The sequence below is a fragment of the Magallana gigas genome, chromosome 8 (assembly GCF_963853765.1).
Source record: "Magallana gigas chromosome 8, xbMagGiga1.1, whole genome shotgun sequence".
Lineage (NCBI taxonomy): Eukaryota > Metazoa > Mollusca > Bivalvia > Ostreida > Ostreidae > Magallana > Magallana gigas.
In genome coordinates, this window is record NC_088860.1 from 26,625,943 (window position 1) to 26,642,825 (window position 16,883).

General features: G+C 31.8%; 1 protein-coding gene across 1 annotated transcript; it reads left to right on the plus strand.

Moving 5' to 3' along the window:
• Nucleotides 1–5,485: 5,485 nt before the first annotated feature.
• Nucleotides 5,486–11,599, plus strand: LOC105335041 (uncharacterized). The gene is made up of 4 exons (XM_020070081.3): nucleotides 5,486–5,576; nucleotides 6,816–6,883; nucleotides 9,284–9,472; nucleotides 11,217–11,599. Exons 2-4 carry the CDS (start codon nucleotides 6,826–6,828, stop codon nucleotides 11,432–11,434), a joined length of 465 nt encoding a protein of 154 aa, XP_019925640.3. The 5' UTR covers nucleotides 5,486–5,576; nucleotides 6,816–6,825; the 3' UTR covers nucleotides 11,435–11,599.
• The last annotated feature ends 5,284 nt before the right edge of the window (nucleotides 11,600–16,883 follow it).

Sequence of the window (16,883 nt, forward strand, 5' to 3'; positions counted from 1 at the left end):
AAAACATAAAACTAGACAAGGAGTTTACGAACGGCTTTCCCCAAATTTATTTCAAAATTAAATTTGTTGACGGTTTATAATGATGAAATTATGGTGCAGTACAGATTCAAAATATTCTATATTTTGTAAAAATACAGTACTTTTTAAATTATTTTACATCAAAATGATCATGTTGGTTGCTTCTAGCTATCAATATATCATTATTGCCGATCATTCCTTTAAAAGGAATACTTGTTGGACATTTTCATTTGGACAATACTGTCCAGGTGGCAGGGGATAGTTTCGAAGGAAAATTTTGAAATAAAGGGAGAACCTGGGGTTTGGCTGGTTATTTGAGGGGTATAAATTGGTAGAATATTTATTGCATTCATTTTGTGGATAGAGGAGCTCATGTCAATTTCATTGATATATGACACTTTATTATTGGTAGCACTTCTCATCCGATATGGAATGAAAATGCGAAACTGTGGCCAAAATTTTCACTTTCGGTTTTGTGCTTGAAAAGTAGGGTGGGTTCAGAACACGAAATGTCACTCGAAAAGAAGGTGATTGACCCCCCATCAATTGGTGATTATTTGCATGGGTATACATTAAGCTACCAATCCTATGGTAGTTTATGGCAGTTGCTCGGGACTGGAGCGTGGTTCTGGACCCGTGAAAATGTGAAAAAAGGGCCATTTTTCAGAAAATTTTGAGACTGTCCCTGGCTATTCTTTATAGTGCTATATGTAAGTTGTACTTGTTTTATTCTGAAATGTTTAAAAATTCTCAAGAGTCGGGACCATGTGTCCCCTGCATGCAAACCAATTTTAGCAAATTTAAAAATCCACTGAAAAATTAAATCACATATATGAGCACTATCTGCCTCACATTTCCTCGACCAAAAAAACTATCCCCTGCCACCCCACCGTTTAAATGCCCAGTTAACTCGTACGTTTATTACTTCTTATTAGAGGTATGAGAAGGTCGTGGGCATTTGCAACGGCTTATTCCCCCAGATTCTTTATTTAAAAAAAATAGCCCTTTTCTGTACCCTTACCCACTTGTGATTGTAGAATTTCGTCCGTAAAGTGAAAAAATCATGAAATAAGAAAACCCGTTTTATATCACTAAAAATATTTTAAAATGCTTATTCTTTTGTTGTATCCTCGGCCCTAACACACCACGCCGTTAAGGTATTTTGTCTGCACGACGATTTCCAAAAATAAGCATTCGATGCTTATATTTATATTCAGTGAAACACACTAATAACAAAAGTGGTTATATACTTTCTAGACAAGGGTCTGTCAAATTATGAATTTTTCCGAAACTTTCTCTTAAGCGGGTGCAAAAATGCCACCTTGGCACTCGCATAATTATCCGGCATAGTGTTACTAGTGCTTTCGTTTTTATCGGGTGTTTATGTCAGTGTCTCTTTCTTTTCCATGCGCAGATCCAGAAAATTTACCCCCGGGAGAGGGGGGTTGGGGGTTCCGAGGGATATTTTTGGCAACCCCAACCTATTTCCGCGCATAGGTTAACATTTTGTATCAAAGGAGTTTGGTATTTAAAAAAAATCAACAGAATTATAAAGAAACAATAACAAATATCGAACTTTTATAACTAAGTTAAGAGCCTTTCGGCAGGATTTTTTCCATTTATAGATACAAAACAGGCTAAATTCCAAGTTCATTTAAGTTGCAATTCAATTAAGTCGAAATTAGGGATAATTGGATATTAATATATTTACCGTTGTTGTTTTGGAATGGACATATTATAGAAAATAGTAATAGAATCACAGGATATATAGAGGATATCTATATTGTGTGATTTTATATTTGCTTTATCCAACGAGTTGAAATGGTGTATATATTCGCGAGGCTTGTCGAGCGAATATAACCATTTCAACTCGTTGGATAAGGCAAAAATAAAGTCACACATTTATAGATGTTCTATTTATCTCATACAATTTGATTTTTATTGTGAGGCCTTTGAGACAGTCCCTTATATGATTTTTTTTCAAAGGAAACGATGATGCAACGTTGTGTTAAATGCGGTTATTGTGACCTTGCGCAATACAATTTAGTACGTGATTTCGGAGATAAAATTTAACTGTTTTAATGTAAATTTTCACTGAAATAAACTTTCAAATAATTGTTTAGCTTTAATTAAATAATTTTTTCATAGAGCTTAATCACCTGATTAAATGGAAATACTGATCAGAAGCATACACTAAGTTGCGAATGCTCGTTAGTTTGAATTGACTCGATTGAGGAACAGTTGTTGATGTTTTATAAAACAAACACCAGCCTAACAATTCAAAATTAAAACTATTGAATAAAGATGTTTTCTGGTGGTGGAATAAAAGTCTTAATATTTTAGTTATTTCGCCTCATGTTAAATTTCACCCCGGGCGACGAGACGGGTATGGTTGTATTACGAATTTGACATCGCTTTAAATAAAGGTCGAAATGATCAGACAAATTACAAATAAACATGTGTACGTTTTGTTAGCCAATATTTCTAAAGTCTGCTTTCTTTACAATCGATGCATAGCATGTGGGTTGAATAACCCCAATCATTCGGGGGACGAAACAATGCGGTTTCCTTTTCTAAACATTCCCGTGATGCATTTTGATTTGTTTTATCGTTTGCCCAAAGAGAAATTATTTTTATTTACTTTGAATATTTCTAACTTTGAAAGGACACTGACTCTGCTGGTGTGAATAGGAGAAAGTCCATAACTTTTTAAGATAAATACGGAAGCTTATTGAGGCCAGCTTAGCAGAAAACATAATTTCTTTTGCGTTTAAACGCAATAACTATTGCGTTTAATCGCAATCTTTTGCGTTATATCGCAATCTTTTGCGTTTAAACGCAAAAGATTGCGATTAAACGCTATAGCTATTGCGTTTAAACGCAAAGAACATTGCGTTTTAACGCAAAGGTTTGCGTTTAAAAGCAAAGTTTTGCGTTTTAACGCAAAAGTATTGCGTTTAAACGCAAAGGTAATATTGCGTTTTAACGCAATAATTTTGCGAATAAACGCAAACGTTTTTGCAATTAAACGCAACAATTTTGCGATTAAACGCAATAATCGTTGCGTTTTATCGCAAAAGGGATTGGGTTTAAACACAATAGTTATTGCGTTTTATTGCAAAACTGTTTTTTTTTAATTTGAACATGACTTTTTCTATTCAGACCAAACGAAGAGGTTTATGACATACTTATTTTATGCTATAACCATCCGTCAATCTGTTTATTAAACGTTATGTTAGACATTTCTCGCTTTTTTCGTCGTGCTCTCTCCTCTATTTCTAATGGTTTTTCATATTGTTTCTCATAAATCGAATCTTAATTATTCAATAAAATCAAATAGTCCACACATACACTGTATTACTGCCATCCATAATGCTTTATTATATCATTGTCAAATGAAAGTGATACTGTTTATTCAATATGACGAACTGATTTGGCATTTATTGTAATTGTCATATCACTGTTTTGAATTAGTGATATCACCTACTGAAAAAGTGATAGCATTTATTAGAATTGGTATTATTACCTATCAATCACTTATTTATCTTGTGATTTGAACAAGGGATATCACATATTTGATACATGTATCACTCTTTTGAGTGTGAATAGATGGAATCACCTATTCAAATAGATGATTTTACTTTTTGAAAAGGTTATATAACCTATTCAATTTGGTAATATCTTGGAGACAATAAATTTTCATAGTATAGCCGTCAATGCAACTGTTTGTGCAAGTTCCATTTGTTTTAATTTGTCACACGAATCGACATGCCTCTATTTGTAAGGCCCCTTGGCATAATGCTCTTTGCGATGGAGTCTTTTCCGTTTTTTCAATCCAACTATTTCTCACAGTCTAGATACAAAGTATCCGGCAAGCAAAAATCACTGGTGAATCCATCAATAGCCATTTTGCATGTCATCTCTAAGGAAGAATTTGGAAAGACTTATTCTCTCTCTTGTATTTATCTATAGCGGGATCATTCTTTTCAGGATACGTTTGCTTAGAAGTGCCTGATGCTTTCAAGTTATGACAACTTACTATTTCATTATAAGTTATTCCAAGTGAAAACCAGAAATTGAGTCTTTGTGATGTGTCAAGTGGTGTCATCACGGACTTGGTACATATACTAAGTGTATATAAGCAAATGAATTAAATGCGATTTTACGCAAAAATCATTGCGTTTAATCGCAAAATCATTGCATTTAATCGCAAAATTTTTCCGTTTAATCGCAAAAATTATTGCGTTTAATCGCAAAAACGTTTGCGTTTATTCGCAAAAAATATTGCGTTTAAACGCAATAATAGTTTTGCATTTAAACGCAATGATTTTGCGATTAAACTGACCCCCCCCCCCCCCTCCCACCAAACTCTTTTCACAAAGTTATACATAACTGTAACCAAAAGACCTTTTTTGATAAGTTTAGCCCCATTCAAACTTTCAATTTGCTTTGTGTAGTTTATAAAACTGCAAATTACGTTAACTATCAACGAGTTCATCCTGACGACGCGATGGAAACAGAGCGTACTGGTTGTGCAAATTGTGTTTATATACAAGACCTTACCGAAATAATGTTTCATAAGACTTTGATTCCACCACCAGTAAGCATCCTTATTCACTATTTTCAATCCCTAATCATTAGGTTGGTGTTTGTGTTATAAAACATCAACAACTGTTCCTTGTTCGAGTCAATTCAAACTAACGTGCATTCGCAACTTTGTGTATGTCAACAAACTTGATAATTCAAGTCTTCTGATTAGTATTTCCATTTAATCAAATGAATAAGCTCTAAGGAAAATTATTTAGAGCTAAAAAATAATTTCAAGGTTTATTTCAGTGACACTTTACATTAAAACAGTTAGATTTATCTCAGAAATGACGTACTAAATTGTATTGCGCAAGGTCACAATAACCGGATAACACAACGTTGCATCATCGTTTTTAATCTTTGGAAAAAAAATCAATTCGGGTCATATAAGGGACTGTCTCAAAAGCTTCATAATATAAATCAAATTGTATGCGATAAATAGAACATCTATAATTGTGTGATTTTATATTTGCTTTATCCAACTCGTTGAAATGGTTATATTCGCTCGGCAAGCCTCGCGAATATATACACCATTTCAACTCGTTGGATAAAGCAAATATAAAATCACACAATATAGATATCCTTTATATATGATACATTTTTATATAGAAAAACGGTTTTAAAGTCTATAGAACTATCACTCAGATAAAAATAGGCAAAATATTACTGTATTTCCTCTCTCATTCTCTGTCTATCCGTATGCGTGAGAGATATTGAGAGAAACACAGGAAAGGGCTTAAAAACTAACATATATACGTATAATAAATACATAACAGAGATAAAAGATGGCTTGGTTCAACAAACATATAAAGATGACGTATCGCCGCCCTGTACTGTGATATCGTAATTCGTAATAGAATATGACAACGCTGAACTTTTGACTTCATTGTAAAGGTGTATATAAACAGAAAAATCGAAATCAATTGCAGTTAGACAGAAGATCTCCGGATTATTGGCAGGCTTCACATCTTGTAAGTTAGTTTTGTATTTTTTTTTTCGGTCCCACACAATAGGTTTTCACGTTTACAGTTTAATCATCTCAAATAATTCCCCTCACCATCACACCCCATACTAAAGTTTAATTTACCGTTAAATTCATTATCTTAAGAGAAATTATAGACGAAAAAAAATCAAAATTAATTAATTTTCAAAATAAATTTTGGCTTCATTATTGACATTGAGAAATGCGAAAAAAGGATGCAGGGGCGAGGGAATAAAAACACGGGATAATTAACGCTTTGTAAAACAGTTTCCTAAAACTTTATATAATTATGATAACCATGAATGATAAACAATTTTTTTTTGTTTATTTAATGGTAAAATTTAAAAAAAAAAAATATGCCTCATTTTACAGAAAAAAAAATAAGCATCTTATTAAATTATTTGGAAATATTGCTATTAGTTGGAACATTGTTCAAGTAACTTAAAATTTTTTGAAGATTGGAAATCAGAAGAAATATTCTTAACAATACGTAATCGTATGAAAAATACATTAAACTTTATTTCATAGTTAGAGATATATTAAATACAATTAAGAGGGAAAATTTAATAAATAATATTTAAGGCCTTGGTACATGTAGAACAAAGCTTTTGTTCGGTGATTGGGCTATTAAAAACAGTACTACCAATCAGTAATTTCTTACATATGAAAAAAAAACCAAATATTTTTTTCTAACTGAAGATTAAAATTTTATTAAACAGGAATACTGAATTATTGAATGGCAAGAAAACCAACGTGCTTTATATTTGCATTGCAAAATACGCTTCATTTGCTTATGTCATGTATGTATATACTTGGCCTGTTTGAATAAAAAAAAATTAATTAAGATAGATATAATAATTATAATAATTTCTAAAAAGAAAAAAAAGGAAAGACAAAGTGGTATCTACATCTACTTGCTGAAGGACAGGAACAAAACTGAAACAGTTCCTTATAAAGAGTTGTATATAAAGAATTGATTTTCCCATACTTTGTTTTACTTAAGTTGATGCAAAAAAAAAAAAAAAAAACCCACACACAACAACAAAAACAAACAACCAAAAAAAAACCCGAAAAACAAGGGAAAACAAAACTAAAACAAAAAACCCCAAAACACCCGAAAAAAATAATTCCAAATCTATGAATTGCTACAAAATGTCCATCTACATGTACTTTATTCATAAATCTTTTTAAAGTGTTCAATAAAGTACGTAACCGATTTTCTTTGCAGACTCAAAATAATGAGCTACGCTACTCTCTCCAACCTCTGCTGCTTGCTGGTCCTGGTGGCAATTCTCAGTAGGTATATTTTGTAATCAGGTTTGTTCCTTTCGAGCTGTCGTTTGTGTAAAGTTATTCATGATGTCTAAAGATTCTGCAGCCTGTTGAATTCGGATTTTACAAACTTTTAGTGATTTTGTCCATTGGGATTACATATTTCAACAATGTTTATGAATTCTGTCGACACTATTAAATTAAAACTATCGATGGTGGATCCGCTCGCTCACTCGCTACACAACTGCTAGTGATTAAAGTGAAATCATTGAATATTTATAATCTCCGTGGGAAATCTGTTTTCACTCTTGTCATTTGTCTGAGTATAAAAGAGGAAGCATGTCAAAGAAGAAATCTGTGACTTTTTTTCCCCCCCTTGAATCCATTTCAACTATTCCTCACTAATAGACAGGCACGTGCTTTTAATTTATCATAAAAATCGACAAAAACAGGAACCTATATAGCTAGGACGAACTGTAGATATTTTATGAATGTTTATTTCACTAAAATCATATCAATGGTACATGAAGACAAAAGACAAAAAAGTATTTACAAATGTACAAATGCAGGGTCAAGCTAGTAGGAAGAGTACAGAAATTAAATAAATCGAGCTAATATTTTTTAAACTAATATGGACATTTTTTTATCAATGGTATTCATAAGATTCCCAAATTCATATATGTTAACATTTGATGAGTATTTTTCCTAAATAAATATGTTGCGGAATAAAGAAAATGCCTGACATTCCATTACATAGTGGCATTCGTCACCCAAAGTGTAATTATTACATAATGAACAGATTCTATGACATCTTCCCAATCGCAACTTCTCGAGCCTTTCCGGCAAGCTCGGAATTTTCGAGCCTGCCGGAAAGGCCCGAGAAGTTGCGATTGGACATCTTCCTTGTTACTCTATCTTCCAGTTTCAATTGGTAATTTATGATTACAGGTTCTAAATTTTGTAAATCGTTTGGGAGTTTCTGAAGATAAATCCCTGTCCAAAGCTTTTCTTGAAAATTCCGTAATTAAAACATTTGAATGAATTTTCTACATTTCTTTTGATTAATCCAGACATAAAAAAAGACCATATCTCTCATATATTTTAACCATGGGTATAGAAATAGCGATACATTACATGAGCAAGTTAACAATGATGCGCCACTAAAAGTTCATTCATAGTAAAATCTTTCATGCAAGGAAAACAGCATTATATGAGTGCAGAACGCCACAAAATCAATTACATGTATGTGCAAAGAAATTCGGAGCTTCTTTTTGCTGATACAGATAAGAATAGATCTATGGTTAATGTGTATGCATACATTTTCGTGGGGTTCATAGTGAGTTTAGTGCAACATTTTAACAATATAATGCTTTCTTTGGTGATTCATTCGGGATATGAAGGTAGCGACATTGCAGAAAAAAATTTTCTGCAATGATCGCTACCTTCATTACCCGAATGAATCATCAAAGAAGCATTTTATTGTTTATATTAATATCTTTCTTTTAGTTAATTAATAAATTGATTATGAAAAGTAAGTAAAATTCACTAAATTACTGTTGATGTACATAAGTAAGTTAGCTAATAGAAACAGCCAAATCATCTCCTGTGAGACTTTGAGTCTGACATCATCATGATTTTTTCGTGCAGTCCGTGATTTTTTTTTAGGTCGCTGTAGGTTTCGACCAATCGATAAAGAGGGGGTGTCAAATTCAGTCCTGTCAGCTTCTTGTCACTTTCAGCCGCTGTAGATTTAGACTAATCGATAAACGGGCGTGTAAATTTCATTGTATGGCTGTTTCTATAGAGCTATTAATTTGCTATAAATGTCCGTAAGAAATAGAGGAAATATTACTTAATACATAAGATGTGAATATATACGATATGAAACTTCAAACTGGACACACTTGTATGTATCTTTTTGTAACTTTGAAGTGGAAAGATAAAAAAGTAGATCTCTATTTAACCATAAATTAAATTCACTTCTATTACAAGTAGCTTAAAGCAATATGAGCTGCATTTTTCATGTTGAATTTTTTTTTACTAAAATGTTCTTTTCTACTAAATTGACAAAAATATCATAGTTTTTCAATTTCTGTTAGCCATATTTTTGTGGGAAAGGCCGTAAAGAAGCCTTATTTGGAGAAAAATTGAATTATTGTCAACCTGTACAAAAATTCATTTGCTATATATTCCTTAAAAGAGAAATATTTCCTTTTGACAAAAATTAATGATTTTTTCAAATCTTATTAATCATAAAAGTTTAAGTTATATGCAGACTTATCATACTAGCAGGTTTTAGCAGCAAAATAAAATTCTAAAAAAATACAGCTCATATTGCTTTAATATACTAGTAATGCCGGGTCAGAGCTCTCAAATTTTTTTTTCACAAGTGACCTAGCTAGCTCTGTTTTTATTTTTTGATAGATATCGACCGCTCTGAGGCTACGCTTGGTGGAGCAACGTGTAATATTCCTACAGGTTCCCCCGGAGCCAGCACCTTGTGTACATCAAACAAGAATGGTTTTTGTGCAGTCGATACTCTTGACATAGATAAAAAAACAGTCACCGGTATCTGCATTTGCTACCCTGGCTTCACCGGAGACAAGTGTCAAAGTAAGTCAGAATCCTTTTTTTTTTTTTTGCTACATGCAGATTAAATAGTAGATGATTTATTATTTGATTCATGAATCTGTTTATTATCTGAGCAATATCTGAATTCATCTGAGTAAAATCTAGACTCAGCTTATCAAAGAGCTGAAGTGAACTTTTCTAATCAAAATGTTTAAGTCTTATGCATGTAGATCATATGATCACATATTTCTAATTATTATTTGTTTTTATAAAGTTTGTCCATGCTAAATGTATAAATTTTTATTAAAGCTAAATGATTTGGGATGGGGTTTTAAAGTCAACACTCGCAAAATTTTTATTTAACGTATTATAACGCACAAAAAGTAAGGACGTTATTTACGTCCAACACGCAAGGAATTAGAAATATATTTTTTAAAATTTTCAGTGTCTTTGCCTGTGATACATGTAACATTACGTATCGATGTTTTTTTTTACTATACAGTCCAATAAATTCAAATGACGTATGATTGGGCGCAAACGGGGTTTGCTGATTTATATTCATATCCATCAGATCTACCTTAAGTTTTTCTTAGAAACCATTTTTTGTCATACACAATTATTTAGTTAAGTAAAATTCCATATATTTTCTTTTATATAATTGAGTACTTTACTACATCTTCTCAAGAAAATCGATACAATGTATCGTCTGATAATGAGCACGGCCACTCAGACCTCTGAATAGTAAAGTTGGACTGTTTCCAATTTTTTTTTTTTTTTTGGTAAACAAAAGTCCCATGAGACAGATTGCTCACTCAAGAACAATAGTTTAAGCGGTGACTACAGCAGCAAACTAGTTTTAAGAACCGCCATTAAACAATAATACCGGGTACATGTAAATTTTCACTCCCCCTCCCCCTGGTTCAAACAATACCCTTCATATCAGAACACTTCAAAAGAAGAAAATCAACATATTTTTTGCTCAGGTATTTTGGGGCAAAATCTCAAAACCAGATTATTTTCAAATCTCGACTTATATATTCAAGATAAAACTACTGCACGGAATAGATAATAAAGGGTTGATAAGTAGAAAAGACGACTTTTTTAAGTTCACGTTTAGATTAGATTAGATTAGATTAAGGATTATAACTTACATTCTTCATTTTAAAAATCAGTAAATGTTTATTATTTACGATTCCGACTTCTCCTGATTAGATAAATAAAGTGATATACATGTATATATTGGTCCTTTATCTGAATGTTAAGAACCAGCAGTAATCTTAATGTAGACCAAGCCTTTTTGAAATTTATATCAAACAAAACTTTTATTTTTATTTGAACAGTTACAACAGCTTATAAACTTACTAGAAAGGCAAAATATTTATACCTTAGCACATTTAATTTCCTACAGAGAGCTTCAGCTCACATGGTCCAAAAATTCAAAATTCGAATTTTATAACACAATGAAGCATGATGATCTCATAAGTTAATTAATTTTGCACCAAAACAAATCTTGTTAGGTTATAATTTAAGAAAACCAATTGATAACCATAAATCAAAAAAGTCTTGTTAATTTTCTACAGAAAATATGAAAAAAAGTATTTATATTCATTCTTTCATTGACATGACAATCTTTATTCTAAAAAAAAACAACTTAAGGTACCGAGTGGTAGATCCGATGAGTGATTTGTTTACCATAAATTCAGTTTCTTCAAACTGCCATCACAAAAAGAATGTGATTATCCCATATATACATCATCAATATATTTTTGTCACTGCAATTTTCCAGCGGCGGATCCAGCGACCGCACCAGGAGGGACAACCGGCACCACTTCCAGTAGCAAAGGGACCGGCAACGCAGTAGGGGCCCTGGCATTGGGCGGTCTGGCTGCACTGGCCCTATCACAGCTTGGCGGCGGTGGACTAGGAGGGGGGTACGGGGGCGGCTACGGAGGAAGCATTTCACCAAGAGAACAGCTATACCTCCGACAAGCTACAGCCTATTAAACTTTTCTGATTGTTGACCGAATTAAATTCTTCCGCTGATACTCTCGGGGAAAATTTCCTAATTTGTTTGTGGTTAATTTTTGTCCATGTATATTATGATTATGCAGTACATCTTATTTGATTATGCTTCTTTATCCCCCAAAAAATTATGAAATTATTATTGACTGATGAAGTTTGTTTATTGTTTTATTATTAAAGGATATCATGTTGATATTTCAAGCATAAATTCTGTAATTAGCGCTATACCTCTCTTGAGTATTTTATTCTGTATTTAAAAAATTCTTACGAAATCGGATTGATGGGTCATAATGATAATAATTTGAAACTGTCTTACTGGATATATTTGGTTAAAACTGGATAAAATCAAGATTGGACTAGGACTGTTTATAAATGTGATAAGGGTCTAATGCATGTATAATTTTTCTTCCATGTATGCACTTTTAAACTTTAAAAAAGCTATACACGCTATAGTGTGCTAGGAAATTAATGCTTTCTTTCCACAAAAAAGCATTAATTTCCTGACAAGAAAATAAACAATTGAAATTTTATATCTTTGTAACGAGATGGAATTCAGAATTGTAATTTACAGAAAAAAGATTACATTAATAAGTACAACGAAGCGCATTGAAGTGGTAAAATTTTTCGTTTGAATGGAATGTCCTACACTTTGTATCGAACGTCAATTGTTACATAAGACACGCCCATTTTCTTTTATAACGAGGAAAACAGTATTCGTAACAATGCTTTCGGAACCGCTCATCTTCTAAACAACACAAGCAGGGCTACGGACCCTGGAAATGTGGACACGAGCTGAATCTCGATATTTTCTCCGTATATGTTTTCCGTGCCCCGTGCATGTTTTCCTCTGTCCCCTCACCAAGCTGCGAGCACAGCAAACCATGCAGAAGTCTACCCCTCTAAAACGAAAAACTGAATCATGTGCATATATCTTGTGAAAAAAAAAACCTTTTCTTTATTTACAATACAGTACATGTAACAGGAAGTTCAAAACAAAAATAAATTTGTTACTTAAGGTCAGACGACACGTTCCTCAATTTCAGATAACTTTTTCCAGGAATTTGTTAATGGTTTACTACTACTTTAACAAGCTTTCTTGCAAAAAATTAGGATACCTAACCAGGCATTTCTGCAAAATACTAGAGTATGCAATAATAATCTTCTTGAAAATACACTTGAATTGCTGATATAAAAATAAATACAACTACAGCACAGCGAATTTCACTATATTAGAACAATATCTCCGCCGGGGCGGGGACTTGAGTTTACGACGTCTAGAACCTTTACGCTACTCGACCATCTAGACAAATATCAAAATCCAAGTAAATTTTGATCATTTTAAAGTAATTATAAAATTAATATTTTTTATTGGAACTCTTTATTACGAGGAGATACAAAAAAGATTTTTGAGGAACGTGTCGTCTGACCTTAAAATATTCTTGACTCTTTATTTTGAACAATATCACTGTTTCTGAACATAGTTGGAAAGAAAGAAAGTGTGTTTATGTAATGCACGTGTGTGAAATTCCTGCTTGTGTTGTTCAGAAGAGTGGCGGTTCCTAAAGCATTGTGACGAATATTGTTTTCCTCGTTTCAAAAGAAATGGGCGTGTCTTGTGTAACGATTGACGTTCGATACAAAGTTTAGAACATTCCATTCGAACGAAAAATTTAACTACTTCAGTGCGCTTCATTGTAAACAAAATCATGCATTTTCATCGTCAGTCGAACATGACGCAAATCAATAATACATATACATGTACATGTATATGTACAGGGGCGTATATATACGTCCCTGATATGTACGATCGATATCGTAATATAAGCAATTTTAAAATAAAGATTATCTAATGGAAGATAATGATATAAATAAAAAATATTTCCTTGGTTTCTTTATGTATGAAAAAAGAATCAAACGACAATTAAGATGCCCGGAATGATTCCAGGTATTTGTAATCTATATCAATGAAGTGAACCCTTGACTATAGGGCCACGGTCTGAGTTAATATTCTACCGACACCGGCTACAAATGATTAAAATCATCAATTTTAATCGATGTTCTTAAAATTGTTAGTTGTGTTTCCCCCACTCCACCCAAATTTAGCGCATCCACATTAAATTCGTAAAAAAATTTTAAAACAAAATATTTCTATATAGACATACGTACACATATATACGAAAGACGAATAGGGCCACTTAAAAAAATATTTTTATCTCGTAATTACGAGAAAAGATCTCGTTATTACGAGTTAATTATCTCGTTATTACGAGAAAAGATCTCGTTATTACGAGTTAATTATCTCGTTATTATGAGAAAAGATCTCGTAATTACGAGAAAAGATCTCGTTATAACAAGTTAATTATCTCGTTATTACGAGTTAATTATCTCGTAATTACGAGAAAAGATCTCGTAATTACGAGAAAAGATGTCGTTATTTTGAGTTAATTATCTCGTAATTACGAGAAAAGATCTCGTAATTACGAGAAAAGATCTCGTTATTACGAGAAAAGATCTCGTTATTACGAGTTAATTATCTCGTCATTACGAGAAAAGATCTATTTTTGAAATGGCGCGTTTCATTATTCTATTATTTTATATAAAGTGTATGAACTACTGCAATGTCTATTAATATACACTTACTTAGCACATGTGATCATCGTTTAAAACGCATAATTTGATATAAAATCGGACCAAGCAGTTTTAAAGAAATTTTAGAAGAATTAGCAAAGCAAATTGATTAAAAAATTCATTGAACTATATGTCAATAATTAAGAAGGATACGTGTTATTTTTTTCAGACTCAAAAATGTTTATATAAAATCAATTATTTTCAATATACATGTAGGTTGTGTATGAACATATAAAACACAAATTCGGGTAAATCCTGTGTATCCATATCCATGACTGAAACTATATAGTCATTAAAGTGATCTGTAACTTATAAAACTGTGTTTTTACGACTATAGGACTACCTGGTATTTACTTCGGAGTGGGATTATAATATATATATAAGTTGAATAGAAAAATTACATAAAGTTCTTTCCTTTTATTAATACCAGATAAAATGTCAAATCCAATCATTTTGATATGTAGAAATTAATGAATAATGATCGTGGTTATTTTTAAATATTGATCAAAATTGAATCAACGTTTCTGGAATGAAAAAGATAGACTTAAAGTGTGATCCAGTCGAATTCTTTTTCAGAAACGCATCATTTTATATAGATCTTTTCTCGTAATTACGAGATCTTTTCTCGTAATAACGAGAAAATTAACTCGTAATAACGAGAAAATTATCTCGTAATAACGAGATCTTTTCTCGTAATAACGAGAAAATTATCTCGTAATAACGAGATCTTTTCTCGTAATTACGAGATCTTTTCTCGTAATAACGAGATAACTAACTCGTAATAACGAGATCTTTTCTCGTAATAACGAGATAATTAACTCGTAATAACGAGATCTTTTCTCGTAATTACGAGATAAAAATATTTTTTTATGTGGCCCTATTCGGCTTTCGTACATATAACATTTTGAATAAAAATATTTTATTCAATACTATTTCATTTTTCGTAAACATTTATTGTGAGTGCTTTAATGACTTCCAAAAGGTATTAATTAACCAAAGTAGTAATTATGAAATGAAATGAAATGTTTATATTTAAATTGAGAAGTTTACGATTTATTGAAAATATTTAAAGTGAATGTGACATGCAATTGTGCAAGTTGTTCAATACCGACGAAACCGGAAGAAAAAATGGTACATCGATTTACCCAAAAGGACTTAAAAGAACCCAAAAGGACCCAAAAGAAACACAAAAGGACCCAGAAGGAATTACTTAGAACGATTTTAAAAAGATTTTATATTTTATTTAATTAAAATTTTTGTAAAGGACGAAAATAATTCAATTCTGTTCCAAATAAGGCTTCTTTACGGCCTTTTCCACTAAACTATGGCTAATAGGAATGTAAAATAAAAAATGTTATTTTTGTCATTTTATAGTAGAAAAAACATATAAGTAAAAAGAAAATTCAACATTTCCCTTACACATACAGTACGTAAAATTGTACCATTTTGAGACAATATCTCATCATCAAAAGCCTGTAAATCTAAAAGCTAAAACCTAAAATCCAAGAGCATCGGTGGTCTTGAAATTTTAAAGAAAATATTCGAAGAGTACCAGGTAAATAATGTTTGTCTCGGAATTCAGCAACTTTTGTTTATATTTACTGGAATCATAATGCTTATAAAATGCCATATTTTTAAGGCTGTTTTGTCATTCAAATAACATAAAATCCAGGGGCTTCCGGGGGCTTCGCCCCCTGGGCCCCCAGACCCCCTACCTTTTTTTTAATACAGTAAATTAAAAGGTAGCTACGCCACTGGTATAATTGATATGAATTTTAAAATAAATTATGATGTAAAGAAATTATAAATTAGATTTTTCTTTAGTACTTATTGTTAGTGAAGCAGATAGTGATATTCATCGCCAATTCAGTTGGCTTCACATAAGTTACATATTGGTCTTTAAACATATTTTATTGAGTAATCAAATGATTTGGGCACAGGCAAAGCCTATATAAACCCTTTCCAAAATACAAAGTCAAGAAGTGGAGCTATAAAATAATCATAGAATATAGTATATATTAGTTTTATTTACCAGTTTATCGAGTGATTTATCATTATCATTTTTTGTATACAAGACAAGGGATAATTAGATATTAAATGATAAGCTTGAATTTTGTCGTATAATTGTAAATTGTAAGTTAATTTGTTGTTTAACATATACATGAACATTCATACCTACATTTATAAGCCCATCACCTTATTCATTCATACCGACAGACAAACATAAGTATAGATCGAGTTCTTATGATCCAGCCCATTTGAAAGAAACAGTAATTAAAAAGAGTATTAATAAATAAAAAAAGTCAAAAAGCTTAGAGGCTTAAATATAACTGTGAACATAAGAAACGATTTTACATTTTTAATTAAGTTGTATGAAATAGTTAATATGAAAAGGTACACTAATGTCATTAAATTGATTAAAAAGTTTTGTTGAACACTCTTTGTTGAACGTATCTTGGACATTCGGGAAAAAAAATGTATATTACCTTCAGAACCAGAGTCACCGTTTTTACTTTTATTGATAAATTATTCCTTCTGTCAGTACGTATTATATATGAGGTGATGGTACACTGTAAGTAATTAATTTATTGTAGGGGCAGTGTTTCATAAACAACCACAGAGACATGTATATCATTTAATGCAAGGAATTAACACCCGACCAATCCGATATATATCCCATTAATTTATCAGAGATTGTGGTAGATTCTAGTAATTTCAGTATTACTGAAGAGACAAAATTCAAACAGAACGTATTGTACGTTCGTTCAACAATTAATCACTTTAGTAATATCCATTTCCATTC